A 17,500-nucleotide genomic window follows, 5' to 3' on the forward strand; every position below is an offset into this window, starting at 1 on the left:
GTGTGTGTGTGTGTGTGTGTGTGTGTGTGTGTGTGTGTGTGTGTGTGCGGGGCGTGCGTGTGTGTGTGTGCGTGCGTGTGTGTGTGTGTGTGTGTATTTACCTAGTTGTATTTACCTAGTTGTATTTTACGGGAAGGGGAGCTATGCTCGTGGGGTCCCGTCTTCATATCTCATTTTATCTAAACTATTTTTAAATTCATGTATTGTTTTTGCACACACCACTTTCTCATCTAACTTGTTCCAACTGTCTATTGCTCTGTGAGGAAAGCTGTTCTTTTTAAAATCTCTTCTATAGCTGTCTTTTTTTATTTTCTTTCCGTGTCCTCTTGTATTTCTGTCATCCCATTTTATCAGATTCTCTCTATCAGTAATTTCTATGCCTTTCATGATTCTGTAAATAGCTATCAAATCTCCTCTCTCTCTTCTTTGCTCTAGTGTCTGTAGTTTAAGTTTTTGTAGTCTCTCTTCATATGATAGTTTTGAGAGTGTTGGTGCCAGTTTTGTAATTGCTCTTTGTATTCTTTCAAGTTTTTTTATACATTTTTTTGTACTTGGTGACCATATCGTTGCTGCATATTCCAATCTTGGTCTTATCAGGGTGATTAGGATTTTCCTCACCATTTCTTCATCCAGGTATGTAAATGCCACTTTGATTGTTCTTATTAAATTATAAGTTTCTCCAAAAATCTTATTTATATGTTTCTCAGGTGACATATTATTCATAACAATGACTCCCAGGTCCTTCTCATTTTCTACTTTTTTTTATTCCTTCTTTTCCCAAATTATATGATCCTGTTATTCTGTTTTTGCTTTTTCCAAATTCCATTATACTACACTTTTTTGTATTGAACTCCATCTCCCACTTCCTACTCCATTCTTGTACTTTATTTAGATCTCTCTGTAGTGATTCACAATCTTCTTCAGTTTTCACTCTTTTCAGTAATTTTGCATCATCTGCAAAGAAGCTCATATAGCTTTCAATTCCTTCATCCATATCATTAATATATATAGCAAACATTATTGGGGCCAGAACTGTTCCCTGCGGGACACCGCTTATTACTTCATTCCATTTTGAGTGCTGATCTCTTATCACTACTCTCATTTTTCTTTCTTGCAAAAAGTCTTCCATCCAATTTAGCAATTTACCTTGTATTCCTCCTTCATATTCTAATTTCTTAAGCAACTTCTTATGTGGTACTTTGTCAAAAGCTTTTTTTAGGTCTAGAAATGCACAATCAGCCCATCCATCTCTTTCTTGTATTATATCTATTAGCCTTGAATAGAAACATATTAAATTGGTGACGCATGATCGTCCTTGTCTGAATCCAAATTGCCTTGGATTTAGTACGTTGTTTTTTTCCAAGTATTTTACCCATCTACTTTTGATAATTCTTTCACATATTTTTGCTATTGTACTTGTTAGAGAGACTGGTCTATAGTTGGTAGGTTCTTCTTTATTTCCTCCTTTATATATAGGTACTATATTTGCTTTTTTCCAATCTTCTGGAACTTTTCCTTCTTTTAAGGAACTGCTTATTATGCTATGTATTTTGTCTGCCAGTTCATTCCTGCATTCTTTCAGAATCCAGTTTGCTATTTCATCTGGCCCATGCGATTTTCTGACATCAAAATTACCCAAGTGTGTCAATATTTCATTCTTTGTTACTTCTATTTCTTCCATAGGGGGGACTTTTTCCTTCCACTCAATCTCTTCAGGTTGTATATTTTCCCTTGTAAACACTGATTTAAAATGTTTGTTCATAATTTCTGCCATTTCCATTTCCTCAGTGTATTCAACTCCTCCTTGTCTTAATTTCTCTAAGTCTTGTTTGTTTTTCAGTTTATTGTTTACAAATCTGTAGAATAGTTTTGGTTGATCTTTACACTTTTCTATAACATCTTTTTCATATTTTCTTTTTTCCTCTCTGCACTTTTGTACATATTCATTTCTATAACCAGTATATATTTTCCATTTTTCAGGTCTTCTGTCTTTTTTCCATCTGTTCCAGGCTTTGTCTCTTTTGTCCTTTAACTCCCTACAACTTTTGTTGTACCAGCATTTTACATATTCTTTTTCTTGTTTTTGTCTTGGGACATACTTTTCCACTCCTTTTTTGTAAATTTTTGTCAAAATATTCCATTTCTCTTCCACTGATGTTTCTTCTTTGTATATTTCTTCCCAGTTTTCTTGTTGGAAGAATTCTCTTATTTTATCAAAGTTTGTTTTTTCATACATCATTCTTCCTTTTCTATATTGTTCATTTCTTTTCATATATTTTTCTTCATTAAGTTCCAGTTCAATCAATATGTGGTCACTTTTACCTATTGGTGTTTTATATTCAATCTTGTCCACTATTCTAGGTTCAGATGTAATTATTAAGTCTAGCCTCGATGGTTCTTCTTCATTTCTATACCTAGTGTTCTCTTGTATCCATTGTGTCATTGAATGGTCAGTAATCATCTCAAGTAGAGCATTTCCCCATGAGTCATCACCACTCTTTACTGTCATTTCTTCCCAGCAGATTTCTTTGCAATTAAAGTCGCCCATCATAACTATTCTTCCTCCGTCTTCCATTATTTTAGTTAATGCTATCTTTGTGTCCTCTAACATACTTTTATGTTCACTCTCCTCCCATGAGGCTGTTTTCGGAGGCACATAATTGATCACAAATTTTCTGCTCTTCTTATCTCGGTCTTCCACTTCTATCATAATCATCTCTACTGTATTCTTTCCATATATGACACCTTTCACGTTTATATCCTTCTTAGTCAGGAACATAACTCCACCCCCTTGTTTTTTCTCTCTGTTTCTAATCCAATAATTGTATGTATCATGTCCTACACTGTTGGGTGGTAGTGGGCCTTTTAATTTTGTTTCTACAATTCCCATTATGTCCGGTTCTTTTTCTTTCAAATAATCATTCAGTTCATTCAATCCTGTTATCAATCCATCTATATTTGTGTAAGACACTCTTAGTTTTCTGCCACTTCCATTGTATTCTCTGTTTCCCTTATGTTTTTCTTTAGTATGTCGAACTGCTTTATTTTCATGTTCACTACTCTCCAATAGAATCTCTCTTTCTCTGACTCCGTTCTTTCCTCGTTTTTTGCCTTAGCTTCAATTCTTTTCTGCTTTTCTGCCTCTCTTTCCTCCTTATTCATTTCTCTTTTTATCCATACCTTTTTATATTGATCATTTGTTGCTAGTTTCCCTGTCTTGGATAGAATTTTCTCTGCTGTTGTTTGTGACCTGAATTTAATCTTAATTGGTCTGGTCTTATCTGTACTATATTTTCCGAGTCTGAATTTTTCCTCAATTTCCTTTATAATTTCTGGTTCATCTTCCTGGACTAATTTTAATAAACTGCTTACTCTTTCATTTTCCTCCTTGATTCTTGCGGTTCTATCTGGGTTATGTTTCTCTTCCATTCCTAATATAATTATACATTTCTTTTTGTCAGCTAATTCTCTTACTATATTCTCCTTCTGTCTCATCACTTTAATAACTGAGTCTTCATTATGTTCTTTCAATTGCTGTTTGACTATGTCAGTGAATGAAACCTTATTCCCTTCTTGAGTTATTCTCCAATTTTTAGCTTCTGTAGCTATTTTCTCTCTGTTTTCATTACTATTCTTCTTCAATTTCTCATTCTCCTCCTTTACATTTCCTAACTGTCTTTTTAGGTCCTCTATTTCTTCAGTTAAGTTTCTGTTAGCCTTCTCTAGTTGTTCCAACCTTTCAATTCTTTGGAAAATGGAGTCTACGTTACCTAACTTACGCTCCAAGTCCTCGATCACCTTATCAACTCTCTCCTCTAGTCTTATCAGTCGGGGGGGGGGGGTTGTGTCCCCCCCACCCTCTTTAAATCCCTGGAACATATTCTCGTCACTTTCTTCTGTATTGCTCCTCTCTATACTTCTAATCTTTACATTTTTATTAGACATTTGATCCTCGCTAAGTCTTTTGTTTACCTTCCGCTTGTCTGGCTGGGCAAAGTCTACTCCCTCCTCATTTCCTTCCATTTCCCTCAGTAATCCCTCCCCTTTTCCTCTTTCCCTACGTTCCCACTACTCCACGAGCAATTTCCCCCCCACCCTGCAAAAACACTAGGCACTTCTCTTTGCGTTGGGATCCACAGACTTCACTTTTCTTCAGAACGTCTTCTAAGCCGTCCATTCGTTGAAGTGTGTGTGTGTGTGTGTGTGTGTGTGTGTGTGTGTGTGTGTGTGTGTGTGTGTGTGTGTGTGTGTGTGTGTGTGTGTGTGTGTGTGTGTGTGTGTGTGTGTATGTGTGGTTATGTTCTTAATCATGGAGTTCTTTGAACTTTATTTGCGGTTCGCCTCTGTGACCCAAGAAGTCAATATATGCGTTGTCAGTACAGTACCGCTTATGAATGCAGCCATTTCTTTCTCTCTTAATGGGACTCTCTCTGAAATCTAAAACTCCCCGATATTCCAAAGTTGAAAGCTTACGAGTTTCTAGAAAGTTCTGGATTCCAGAATCAATTTCCAGTGATTTCGTGCCGAATACTGGAAATTCCCGGATGTTTGAGGTTTCCAATGAATATGTACACAGACCACAAACAGTTGTTGTTTTTTTAGTTATTCTCACGCTGTGTCTGTTATGTCTTAATCACTATACTTCTCCAAAAGGCTTATTATTCTTTACTAAGACATGGACCCACTCTCCACCCATCCCACATCCATTTGTTTCATTTCAAAAACATCTTAGCTCTCTTACAATGTCCACACACACACACGCACATATATATATATATATATATATATATATATATATATATGTATGTATGTATGTGTGTGTGTGTGTGTGTGTGTGTGTGTGTGTGTGTGTGTGTGTGTGTGTGTGTGTGTGTGTGTGTGTGAGTGTGTGTGTGTATATATATACACACATAATCTTTTACTCTTTCAATATTCGCTTCTTTTATCACGCCTTCACACATATGTATCCACATTTAGCGCCTTCAGAGCGACTCGCCCTTCAGCTGAATGAGATCGTCTGCCATGAACCGAAACAATATTTGCAAAATTCCGTTTTCCCTGTAAACCCGAACTAAGCCTCAGGCGAGGTGCCGCGCAGGGCATAGAGCGGACCTGAAGTGGATCATTAATTTCGAATTTGGAAATGCAAGATTTTTTCTTTTCTCCTTCTTCCTTTCTTTCTTTTTATTTGAAGATGAGAGGAAGGAACACATTCGGATATTTTTTTTTACTCTTAATAGCCCTCTGCAAGACCGCCCTATCCCTTGGTGAGGACAATGCAGCCTTTGGCATTTGCCAAGAGAAAAATCTTTGGGTAATCTCACCAGAAAGTGTTGGTTAACCACTACACAAACCATCCCGTTACTTCGTTAAGAATTATGTAAAATATTACACATTAATATACACGACGGCTTGGGAAATATCTTCTAAATTCATATGTAAATGTAAAATAATATATATCATAGTTTTGGGTAAGGCCCTGTTTACACGCGGTTTCAATCGCGCGTAAACCGCGGTGGTACCGCACAGTCAAGGAAAAACTGCGCGGTTGTATGTAAACGCCTCCACTGACTTACACTGTAATTGAACCGCGGCGGTTGAACCCGGTAGTATAAACAAGGACTTACAGAATCGTACACAAGTGATTTCATTGTTTTGTTTCGTTTTTTTTTTTTTTTTCTCGTGACGATTTACAAATACAAGTGTCCATCGTCGTTGTTATTACCATATATCAAGTCTCAAGAAAGTATTTCCTTAATTGTACAATAACAAAACAAAAATACCCACACGAGAGGTACACCCCCACACCAATACCAGACTCGGAGTAATAATCAGATGATAAACAAAAAATAAACAAATAATAAACAAAGATAGAAACAGATAAGCCCATAGTTAAGTCAACAAACGAACACACGCATCAATAAACATATTCCTTGAGAGTGGCTCTTTATATGATTTCGTTCCGACAGCCTCCAGGCGGCCGAGGGAGTTTTTTTTTTTTTTTTTTAACTCGAATTTCATAAATTTTGGGCCGCACGGTAGCGCAACGGATACCGTGTCGAACTCATGAGCTGGTGGTCGTGAGTTCGATTCCCGGGACCGACTAGGAGCTTCCTGCGCTGGTTCCCGACAGCACTGGCCAGGCGGGGAGGCGACCCAAACATCGTCCTTAAAAAAAAAAAAAAAAAAAAAAAAAAAAAAATCGTCTTTAAAAGAAAATACAAAAAGAAAAGAAAACTTCCCACTGTGTCACTGTGGTCGCATAATCGGGAAGTTCACCCACTCCGCGGTTGTCAAAGGGTTTTTCTTTCTACTCGTAGATCCTATCTACGCCCTCGCAGCTTGAGGCGAGGTGTTTTTCTACCTACTCCTAGATCTTATCTATACATTCACAGCTTGAGGCCACGGTTTCTTGCCTAGTTACTAGTTGTTTTGTCTCATCTAGTTATTTCTCGTCTGTTTTTTTTAGTGTTTTATTTATTCATTTTTGTAACTTTTCCTTGAAGTTCCCTTTTTTTCTCTCTCGTCGCGTTACTATTCTTACTCGTCTACTTTTCTGTTTTTAGTCTCATTTCATTCACTTAGTAATTCATCTACTTCCTTTTTCATTATAATCTACTACTCATTTTTGCCTTTTTCGATTTTTGTCACATTCCCATTTTTTACTTCTTTTGTTTCTCTCTGTTAGCCAAACGACAACGACCAAATCAGAAGACACGAAAGATCATATTTTGGCTTACGCCAATCGGTTTCATTCAGGTGAAAAGATCCTCTACCAAGTGGAGGCTCAAGACCAAGAGGTTTTGTTCAACTAAGAAAAGCCCCCAAACTCTAAAAGGGTCAGAATCTATTCCGCAGACAACACAGCTTCTTTGTTACGGCATTTATGGCATTAGATTCTATTACATCAGGTTCCATCCCATTAACCACTACTTACGTCTCTTAAGAAAAGGACTTAATCTCATGGCTCAGTCTTACCAAAGGTTCCGCTTGGCTGCCCACAAGTCTCTTATAAAGTCTCGCTTTCTTAAAATGACCCCATCTCTCAAGTGCAAAATGTTATCAACTTCATTATTCCCCCAAGGAATTCTCGCCTTCCTTCGTTAGCCCACTTTCCCCTCTTTCTTCTCACCCTCCTTCTTCCCTCCTCACCCTCCATCACAGAGCCCTCATCCTGTTCCTAAGAGTGGACGCTCTTCCCTCTCCGCCCCCTTCTCCCCCTCCCCCTCCTCCTCCTCCTCCTCCTCCTCCTCCTCCTCCTCCTCCTCTTCTTCTTCCCCCCAGCACCACGCCAGTTGCGCACCTCGGTGATCGCGTAACACATAAAGTCATCATCTAACCTGACGGCAGGTTTTCCATTCCCACCTTGAGGCACCTCACCCTCTCTAGCTTCTTCTAGGTCAGGGGTGTCGACAGAATTTTTTTTGTAGATTGGGGGGGGTCAAAATTAAAGATATAATATATGCAAGGTTAATAGTAGGGTTATATCAAAACACACATTTCAAATTAACCGCATAGACATATGTTTACATTATCTACACGAGTTACATCTTGACTTTCATCAGTTACACATTGATATTCTTTAATTTAAAAATCTAACGAGATTATACTAACGACCGGAAAAGTTTCAAACACATCCTGTATTTCTAGGGATGTGGGGGGGGGCAACTGCGATGACTTGCCCCCCCACCACACACACACACTCACACCGGACGCCTATGTTCTAGGTTCTTTGACTTAGTAAAAGAACTTGGACTCAATGAGATGGATCCTCTGAGCCTCACTATACCCATAGATTGCCAGTGATGGTAATTGATAGTTATCCTGCACGGTCGTTTAATCTAATACCAGTAATCTTCCTCGGTTATCAATAAAAGATTACTTTTCATAGGTAGCCCTAAGTCCCCGTGGGTTAGTATTGTTATGAATCCTATTGTTGTAAGGAGAATTGTATTTACATTTATCTCATTTGGTATCAGAGATGTTAGTGACTTCAGTAGCAAGTAAATAACAAAAATGCCTTATGTAGAATTAAGGTGGAGGCATGCTGGTTAGAATGCTACTTGCTTTTGTTACTTCGTTTGAGTGGAAACGACTTTGGTTACAATATTTTAGAACATTGCATCAACGTGTCCAACAGTTGCATAGATCTAACTTCTCTTAGTTCGTCATTTAACTTCTCACTATATGATGCAAGAGTGATTTTACATTTGGAAATATGAAAAACAAAAGATTGTAACCGAAGTTGTTTCTGATCAAACAAGTAAGTAGCATGTTAGCGAGAAATGTCTCCGTGTCCACCTCTATGACCTCACCATTTTGGCAAGATATTGCCCCCAAGGTTGGTTCGCTGGAATTCAGCGACAGTATATGCTCAGAGAGAGAGATATACGGTATAAGTATGGTATATAAGCGCAGAGATAGATATTAGCATCATATATACGCGCAGAGAGAGAACAGAAGACAAGCGAGAGAGAGAAAGGGAAAGGCGTGGGTGGATAAACAGGGGGGGGGGGTTGACGCGCGGAGCAGAAGAGCTGAGCCATAGCGTTTGAAACTCATCTGAGCGGAAAGCGAGTTATTGGGCCACAACCGCCGGCGTCGATTGAAGTGCCCAGCCTTTGGCAGTCTGCTGCCTGGGCGATCAACCACACGAAAATGCTCTACTGCTAAGCGATTTGAATCAACGTTGAAGTGACATCAAGGAGGTTAGAGAACAGGAATACTTAAAAATATATAAGTTGTTTTAAGAGGAGGTTAGATAACTGGATGATAGGTGATAATGCAAATGGAACTGCAGTCCAGGCCTTATGATCTCTTGCAGTCTTCTTTATTCCTATGTGCTTAAACAAATATGATGCATGTCACGGGAATAAAGAAAATTGCAAAAATAAATTTTTTATCAAGGAAGAAAAGCATTCGTTCAATCCGTTTATTTGACAATTTATACTAAATAGCCCCACCATGAAATACTTCCAAAGAGGGGAGGGAGATGAATATAATGCCCTAACCCTTGGGGTGAAATAATTGTTCGACTAAATCATACAACAATTAAAGCAGTTTTTAGCAAAGATACAACTTACCGGTGAAATCTAAAACTAAGAAAAGTATTGTGTTTGAGATGGTGTTTTTGGCTGGATCTGTCCGTGACAACACCGTCAATGTTGTAGAACAGTGGGCGGTGTTGGAGAGACAGAAGGTGGAGGGCACTTGGATTTTTAGGTCCATTTTTCGGTTCTGCTTCTGTAACACCCAAGCGCTTTTTTATCATAATATGTCCTTTTTCTTCTTTTTTCATTTAAGAGATGTTTTCCTACGGAATGGTTAAGTTAGGATAGGTTAGGAGCCATTTGGACAACGTAGATTAATGGCGTATCCGTGCTTGCGTGTTTCTGGAATTTTACCCAGTTTTCCTCTAAATAAAATTCCTTTGTGTTGAGGACAAAACACCTTCAAGAATGACATCTCACCCTTGACCCTGGAGCCTTGCCCTCAGCTGAATAAAATCGCCTGATGAAGACCTAAAATAAGGGACGAATTGTTACGGGTGGCGTCGAGTCCAGAGATCAATCATTCGTTGATAGACAATCGTTTCGCCTGCACGTAAGGTGCTGCGCTCTATGTGCAAACGTAGATAACTCCACAGATATGAACACTTCAACCTCTTCAGTCACAGTCAAGTTCTGTACAACTTTCGGGCGTTTTAAATCTGAGATTAACTGAGGCTTGTTTTTCTTTACAAGCAAATATTTGGGGGTTGCAAATCCTAAGCTTAGCCTAATCTAACCTTGATTTAATGAGCGTAACTGTTGGAACGATTTATATTTACAAACGCATTTCTGGGGTTCCTTAGCTTAGCTTAGCTTTATATGGGTTCTCTGGAATAGCTGATCTTTACAACAACCGAACTTGTGATATCTTAGGACCAACCTTATGTTAAAAAGGGCTTGAAATAATCTGAGCACCATATAAGTCCTACTATAGCGAATATGTGGGTACTGTACCAACACAATTACACTGGAAATATTTATTTTCTTATTTCACTACAATAACATGGAATGAAGTATAGGAATCGGGATGCGCATATTTTTAGTTATTTTCATATAAAGGATTCGATCTCATAGTAAATAGTGGGTTGCTGAATTGGTGAATCTTATTTTTATTATGTTTATTAAGTGTTATTCTTCTTCTTTACAGAAGACTCATCGTGAGCCTTGTACTGTGTTGCCTCATAACCCAAACTGTGGTAAGTACTAATCATTTTATAGTTACTTCAACTACACACACACACGCGCGCGCCCACGCACGCACACACACACACACACACACACACACACACACACACACACACACACACACACACACACACACACACACACACACACACACACACATGAATTTAAAAATAGTTTAGATAAAATGAGATATGAAAACGGGACTACACGAGCATAGCTCCCCTTCCCGTAAAATAAAACTAGGTAAATACACACACGCACAAGCACACGAACAAGCGCACACAACTCCATGGCGCAGTGGTAGCGATAGCGGTCGCCACTACGGCGGTTCGGGTTCGAATCCCGCCCGGGCTGAAAAAAAAATCAGTATCGCTGCGCTGGGGGTCGTTACTCCAACTCTTGTGGGCGGGGAGCTTGGTGTGTGCGTGTAAGGTCACAGCATTACCCATAGATTGGTCATATATGAGCTTTGAACTCTCTTCCGGGAGGGAAATAGCTGTCGATCACTAGTCCAACACGTGGTCCAAGACCATGGTGAATCACACACACACGTGTATTCACTTGGTCTTTTTTTCACTTGGTCTTTGGATCACGTGTTGGACTCGTGATCGACAGCTATTTCCCTCCTGGAAGAGAGCTCAGAGCTCGTAGGTCCGATCTATGGGTAATGCTATGACCTTGCACACACACACACACCCAACTCCCCGCCCACGAGAGTTGGAGTAACACCCCTCAGCGCTGCGATACTGATATTATTTCAGCCCCGGGCGAGAGTCGAACCCGGACCTCCGTAGTGGCAGGCCAGAGCTCTAACCACAGCGCCATGTGTCTGTGTGTGTGTGTGTGTGTGTGTGTGTGTGTGTGTGTGTGTGTGTGTGTGTGTGTGTGTGTGTGTGTGTGTGTGTGTGTGTGTGTGTGTGTGTGTGTGTGTGTGTGTGTGTGTGTGTGTGTGTGTGTGTGTGTGTGTGTGTGTGCATGAAAACACGAACATTGTTAAATATATGTAAAGAAACCTTTGCACGAAAGGTGTAGCGTCTCGTCTGAATTTTTGAACCTCTACAACCTTTTTGCACGAACTGTTGACACGCAAAACGCTTCCCACGCCTGGTGAAACAATGAAATGCTTTCGTAATTGCTAAAAGGCCTAGTACCACCGGAAGGGTTAAGAATTCTCAGTGTGGACGGGGTTAAGGGGTTCTACTAACTGAATAAAATTGCCCGGTGAGTGACAACCAGATGAAGGACGAAAGTGTCGTTAAATGGTGCTGAACAAATTAAGAATTAATTGAACAAACGCATGAATGAATAAAAAGATAAATACACAGATTAACAAATAAATAGAAACATAGATGAGTGAACGAATAACTAAGTAAATAAACAATAAAATTACCAATAAAATTAACTATTTAACTAATGAATAGATGAGTAATACACAGCTCGGTAAATATCAATAAAATTAACTATTCAACTAATAAATAGATGAGTAATACACAGCTCGGTAAATAAATAAATACTCGTAGGTAAGTAAATATGTGTGTGAATTAATAAATAGATAAATACTCAGTAGATGAATAGATGAATAAGTGAATAAACATAGATAAATGAATAGATCACTAAATGATGAACTAATAAATAGAAAAATGAATAAGTGTGTAGATACCTAAATGAAGAAATAAATAGATGAAGTAATAAATGGAAATATTAATATAAGAAAGAATGGATAAGTAAATGAATAAATGCAGTAAACAGATAAATAAACATGAATTAATAGATAAAAAATTAACTAAATTAACAGATATATAGATAAATATATGAACTAATAAATACAGATATATAGAAGTGAATAGATACATAGGCAAGCGAATAGATAGAAAATTAGATCAACAAGGAAACTCCTTAGGTAGATGTGAAGTTCCCCCCCCCACTCCCCTCCCCCTCCGGGTCTCCTCTCGCTTCCCCTCAGCATCTTGGTCCCCCCCTCCCCCCAACAACAACTCCCGTGTTTCGCCTTCCTCCCCTCTTCCCCTCCCCTCTCCCCCTCCCTCTCTCCCCTTCCTTCCCCTTCCCCGACCCCCTGCAGGCTCTAACCAGGGACGGAAATGGTTCTGAGGGACTTTGCATACGTCAGAGTTCAGATTCAGACATCAACACGATGCTGCCCATCAGGAGGTCGTTTGAAAAAAAAAATAGTAGTAGTTAGTAGTAGTAGTAGTAGTAATGATAATAGAAATTGTAATGATGATATATAATAATAATAGTAATAACAAGAATAATAGTAATAGTAAAAACAACAATTACAATAATAACAACAATGATATTAATGATGATAATAATGATAATGATACTAACGATAACAATAATAATAATAATAACAACAACAATGATATTAATGATGATGATAATAATGATAATGATACTAACGATAACAACAATAATAATAATAATAATAATAATGATAATAATAATAATAATAATAATAACAACACCATCCGTTACTTTTCCTTCCGTTTCCTCTTTGTGATCAAATGTACCTGTTGACATCTGCCACCGTGAACCATTTGAAAACGGCTAAAGGAAATGACGTCATGTCGACATGATTTAACGTGATTCACCCATAGTGAGAATCAGTGACTGCAACCAGAACTATCAGCCGAAAATCCGAATGAATATCTTTGTAGGAACACAGAATGAATCTAAAAGAAATGGAAATAAGTTTACGTGCTTTTTTGTATTACCCTCGGCAATTGTAATTGTTATTTCGAACTGTGTTCTTCTCATTATCTGTACTTCATGTATATTGATGTATTGCCAAGTAAACTTACATTCGTAGGCCGTATTTAGGGACTAGCCTCAACACTGACCCTCCGTTCCTTTTCTAAACCCAGCCTGAGGAGCCAAGCCCACTAAAGCCCCCTATGGTTGCTCTGACGGACCCTCATTTGGCTCTGTCGTCACCCTTTTCCTGGACCTTTCCTCCCCCTCCCCCCTTCCCCTTTCCTTCCTTCATCTCCCCATACCCTCCCAACCATCACCCCTTTCGTTCATTCACACTTGCATCTTCCCTTTCCTTTTCCCGTACTTTATCGTCCTCTTCCACCCTCCCTTTCTTTTCTTATTCTTCTTCGTTCCCGTTTTCTTACTATAACCCTGAATAACTCCCGAATCCAAATCATTTCTGGCGATGTCTTCTTCATTTATTCCTTCACTGATGTATCTAGCACTTTTTTTCTTATTATTTATTCCCACCAACACGTGATAATAATAATAATAAACATAACAACATCCGTTTCTTTTCCTTCCCTGTTTCCTCTTTGTGAACAAGAAGACCACCCACCAAGACACAAGCGTACCAAACACGAGAATATTATTACACTGCAGTACACAATACTATCCTACACCCCTTCCTAGCACGCCATCACATGAACATAAACCAACAAATGCATACATCTCCCACGGACAGAGTTCGAGCATCCTTGGGGATTCTGAGACCTCCCAGTCTTTAGTGCACATAAGAACATAACAATGAAGGAGACTGCAAGAGACCATAAGGCATCCCCATCCATAGTTATCTTATCTTCTAAAACAACCAGTAATTTCAGCGCTCACTACATGGTTACTAAATCTAGTCCATTCGTTAACCACTCTATTGGTAAACTAGTTTTTGCCTATTTCTTCCTTAAACCGAAAATTGTCCAATTTAAACCCATTACTACGAGTCCTACCCTGATGCCTTAATGCGATGACCTTGCCTGCATCACCGTTGTTAAAGCACTTGACCTATTACACAAACTGGAAACTGAGATAAACAAAATTTCACACTAGAGAAATCAATTGCGACTTGGGAACCAATAGAGGATGAGAAAATCGGTTGATTATCCGTTTCCATTACATCAACCAGGCACATGCTGACGGCAGTCCACATGTATTCGATGACGGCAGTGCTCCGGTGAAGTGTGATGGTTTGGAATAAAGTTGGGTGATGATGCTGAGGTGACTGTGCAGCCCAATTCTTGACACTAGCCTGCCTTATATAGGATCATAGTACACAGAAACAGGATCACATTATATCTAGAATCGAGGATCTCTGGTTAGAGGCTTGAGAAGGTATTCGTTTTCCTACAACACACTGAGAGCCAACAACAACATTCCTTGTCATTCCCACCACTTCGTTTAATTTACCCTGTGATTTCTGGCGTTTTTATTATTATTATTATTATTTTATTATTATAATTATTATTATCTTATTATTTTATTATTATTATTATCATTATTATTATTATTATTATCATTATTATTATTATTATTATTATTATTATTACTATTACTATTATTATTATTCATTGCTCTCTAGCTGCATCCGCTTTCACCTAGTACTTGTTTCATTTCACTTCCCCATTTCTCGCCTCTCCCCCCCCCCTACACACACACTTATAGTCTCCCTCGCCTATCCTCCTTCATTTGTTTTCCCCCTTGCCTTACTTCCGGCCCTTCTCATCCCCCTCACAGTCGACACTCTTCCCACATACCTCTTTCGCATCCATTTTTTCTCCCTGTTCTTCTCTCTCTCTCTCTCTCTCTCTCTCTCTCTATATATATATATATATATATATATATATATATATATATATATATATATTGTTACGAATCTCGCTCACACTTCTGACTTGTAACATATAGAGTGAATGAATGAGTTCCCAAGACCTCCATGTCTTTGGGATATCTCAAAGAAAATTTACAAGGCCTTCTGACTCGTAACACATAGTAAGAATGAATGAATGAGTTCCCAAGACCCCATGTCTTTGTGGTGGCTCACTTGACGGTCGCCACTTGATTTTGCACTGTCATGAAAATCAAGAAAAAATGACGCACAGATAACATTTAACACTATTCATTAAAGTTATTAGGATTACATGAGTGATTACAATCAATGGGCATACAAATGAGTAAATAAGTTTCAAAACAGAATATTCCCGCTCGAAAAAAACTCTAACGGGGGTGAAAGAGAAATTAATTACCAACGAAAACACTGTCTAGGCTTCCCGCGTCACTGCCATTGACGTCACACAACACCTAAATTAAATTCTAGCTGAGTTAATTATCTTACGAATAATACGGGGAGTACAGAAGACTTACATCAGCCAGCAATCCTCCCGAGGCGACACAACCTCTACATGGCACTTCGTATCCTAAAATGAACTCTCTGACACGCCCGAAGGCGCCCTGATTACTTCTACAAAAATCCTCCGATTGGCCCATAGGATTAGTATATATGGAGAATGAACCTGATTGGCCAAGTTAGCTGAAACGTTTTGCGCCGCTCTAGGCTGACGGGAAGTGTTACGCACAACGAAGAACAAACGCCTGATTGTATCGAAACCTCTCCCCCTACGTGTTCTCTGTAATCGGACACTCACGTAATCGCAAGTGACGCCTTATCCAAAGTAATAAATCTATTTCAACCTTACATATATGGGAATATATGTGACAATATATATATACAATATATATATATATATATATATATATATATATATATATATATATATATATATATATATGAGATATTCTGTGGATGCTTCTCGCAAGAGACAAGCAGGACTCAACGTCCGTTATTTTAAATCGGGTGACAGTCGATCCAAGGTCTAAGTAAACAGGTCTAACCGCTGGAGCAGTTCTGCGCACCTTCTGACGTCTTTTGGATGCGTCCATTTTCTCTTTGTGATACACTGAAGAAAACTGTGAAACGCCAAGGAAGACAGGAACTATAATATTTTATATATTATATATCATATATATTATATATTCATATATATAGACATGAACTATAATATTTTATATATATTTTATATAATATTTGTCAGAATATAACTAATTGAGTGGAGCGGTGCGAGCGAAGGCGACGTCATTTTCGAACGACGGACCAGCTTCAACTGACAGCTATAGGACCCGCTAACCCCACTTTGAACAGCCAGGTGACGTTCACGGGCCCGCTGCGCCAACTCCCTCGAAATTCGGTCGGAAGTGGTTAGACCTTATATTCTTAGATCTTGAGTCGATCGACGACATAAACTATTACCCACTGGTCCGTATGGATGACCCTGAACTTCATGAACTCATGGTCATAAACTTATAACATCCGTCTTCTTTTTTCACAACTGTTTGTTTGTTCTGCCCCAGACTCATTTCTGGTACGCCAAGGCAAAGCATAATATTTTTCTACAATCAGAAGTGCAATATAGAGGAGACTCACATTTCCACGAAATATGGAGGTACTTTGCAACCTGGCGTGCTTATCAATCATCTTCATCGTATTGGAAAAAGAAAACAATGTTCCTGCACAGGTGTTCCCTAAGTCAGATCGTTACATAAAGTTCCAGGTTTTTATCTTCTGGCTGACGCTTAACGTTTAGTTTATTCGTTCGTTATTTGTCTATTTTTATCTATTTATCTTATTTGTTTTGTTTCTTGTTCTTTGTTTTGTTATAGTTATTATTATCATTATTATTATTATTATCATGTATTAATCAAATTATTTATTTATTTATTGTGGAGGGTTCCTTAAATATTTTTCTCATCCTGGTGACGCTTGACGTTTTGTTTATTCATTTGTTTATTTATGTATTTAGTTACTCTATCTTATCTTTTTATTCCATATTCTATATTTATTTATTTGTTTATCTATCCTTTATTTTTTTGGAGATTTAGAACCCTTTTGTACCGACAAAAGACCCTTAGGCTTAGCTCAATAAAACCGTGCGATATAACTCCGGAACAACAACACGCGAGGTTTTGTTTACATTCGCGCACGTCGAATCAGATTCCTTTTGAGAGTCCGGGATCAGGATGCGAATTCCTCTCAGGAGGATCTGATCCTCTTCATTGGCGTTTATTGCTCCAAGCTCCTTTGAGAAGCATCTAACTGTGTCAGTGAGGATTTCAAGCCTTGAGCGGGATCGATCTCGGGCATGCACTATTGCAAGCCCTTCATGCTAACCACAACACATATGATTATCACTTCTATATTTTTACCTAATTATATTTCACTGCAATTTACAATTAATAATGAACAAATAAATAAAAATCACTCATCGACCCCGTCTCTAGTTTTAAATTTACTTATATTTTTATTTGACCATATATTTATTTGTTTATATATATATATATATATATATATATATATATATATATATATATGTGTGTGTGTGTGTGTGTGTGTGTGTGTGTGTGTGTGTGTGTGTGTGTGTGTATTTACCTAGTTGTATTCT

At 38.3% G+C, this 17,500-nt stretch overlaps 1 protein-coding gene across 4 annotated transcripts in view; it reads left to right on the forward strand.

Annotated features, from left to right (window-relative positions):
* Ppn (proteoglycan-like sulfated glycoprotein papilin) overlaps positions 1-17,500 on the forward strand; it is a 228,928-nt gene that overhangs the window by 92,797 nt on the left and 118,631 nt on the right. For all 4 annotated transcript variants that reach the window (XM_076175936.1, XM_076175939.1, XM_076175937.1 and 1 more), the window contains exon 2: positions 10,198-10,246. In XM_076175936.1, coding sequence (XP_076032051.1) covers positions 10,198-10,246 — 49 coding nt within the window. The remainder of the gene's footprint in view (positions 1-10,197; positions 10,247-17,500) is intronic.

Source organism: Oratosquilla oratoria, chromosome 38 (genome assembly GCF_046742065.1).
Source record: "Oratosquilla oratoria isolate Oo_2021 chromosome 38, ASM4674206v1, whole genome shotgun sequence".
NCBI lineage: Eukaryota > Metazoa > Arthropoda > Malacostraca > Stomatopoda > Squillidae > Oratosquilla > Oratosquilla oratoria.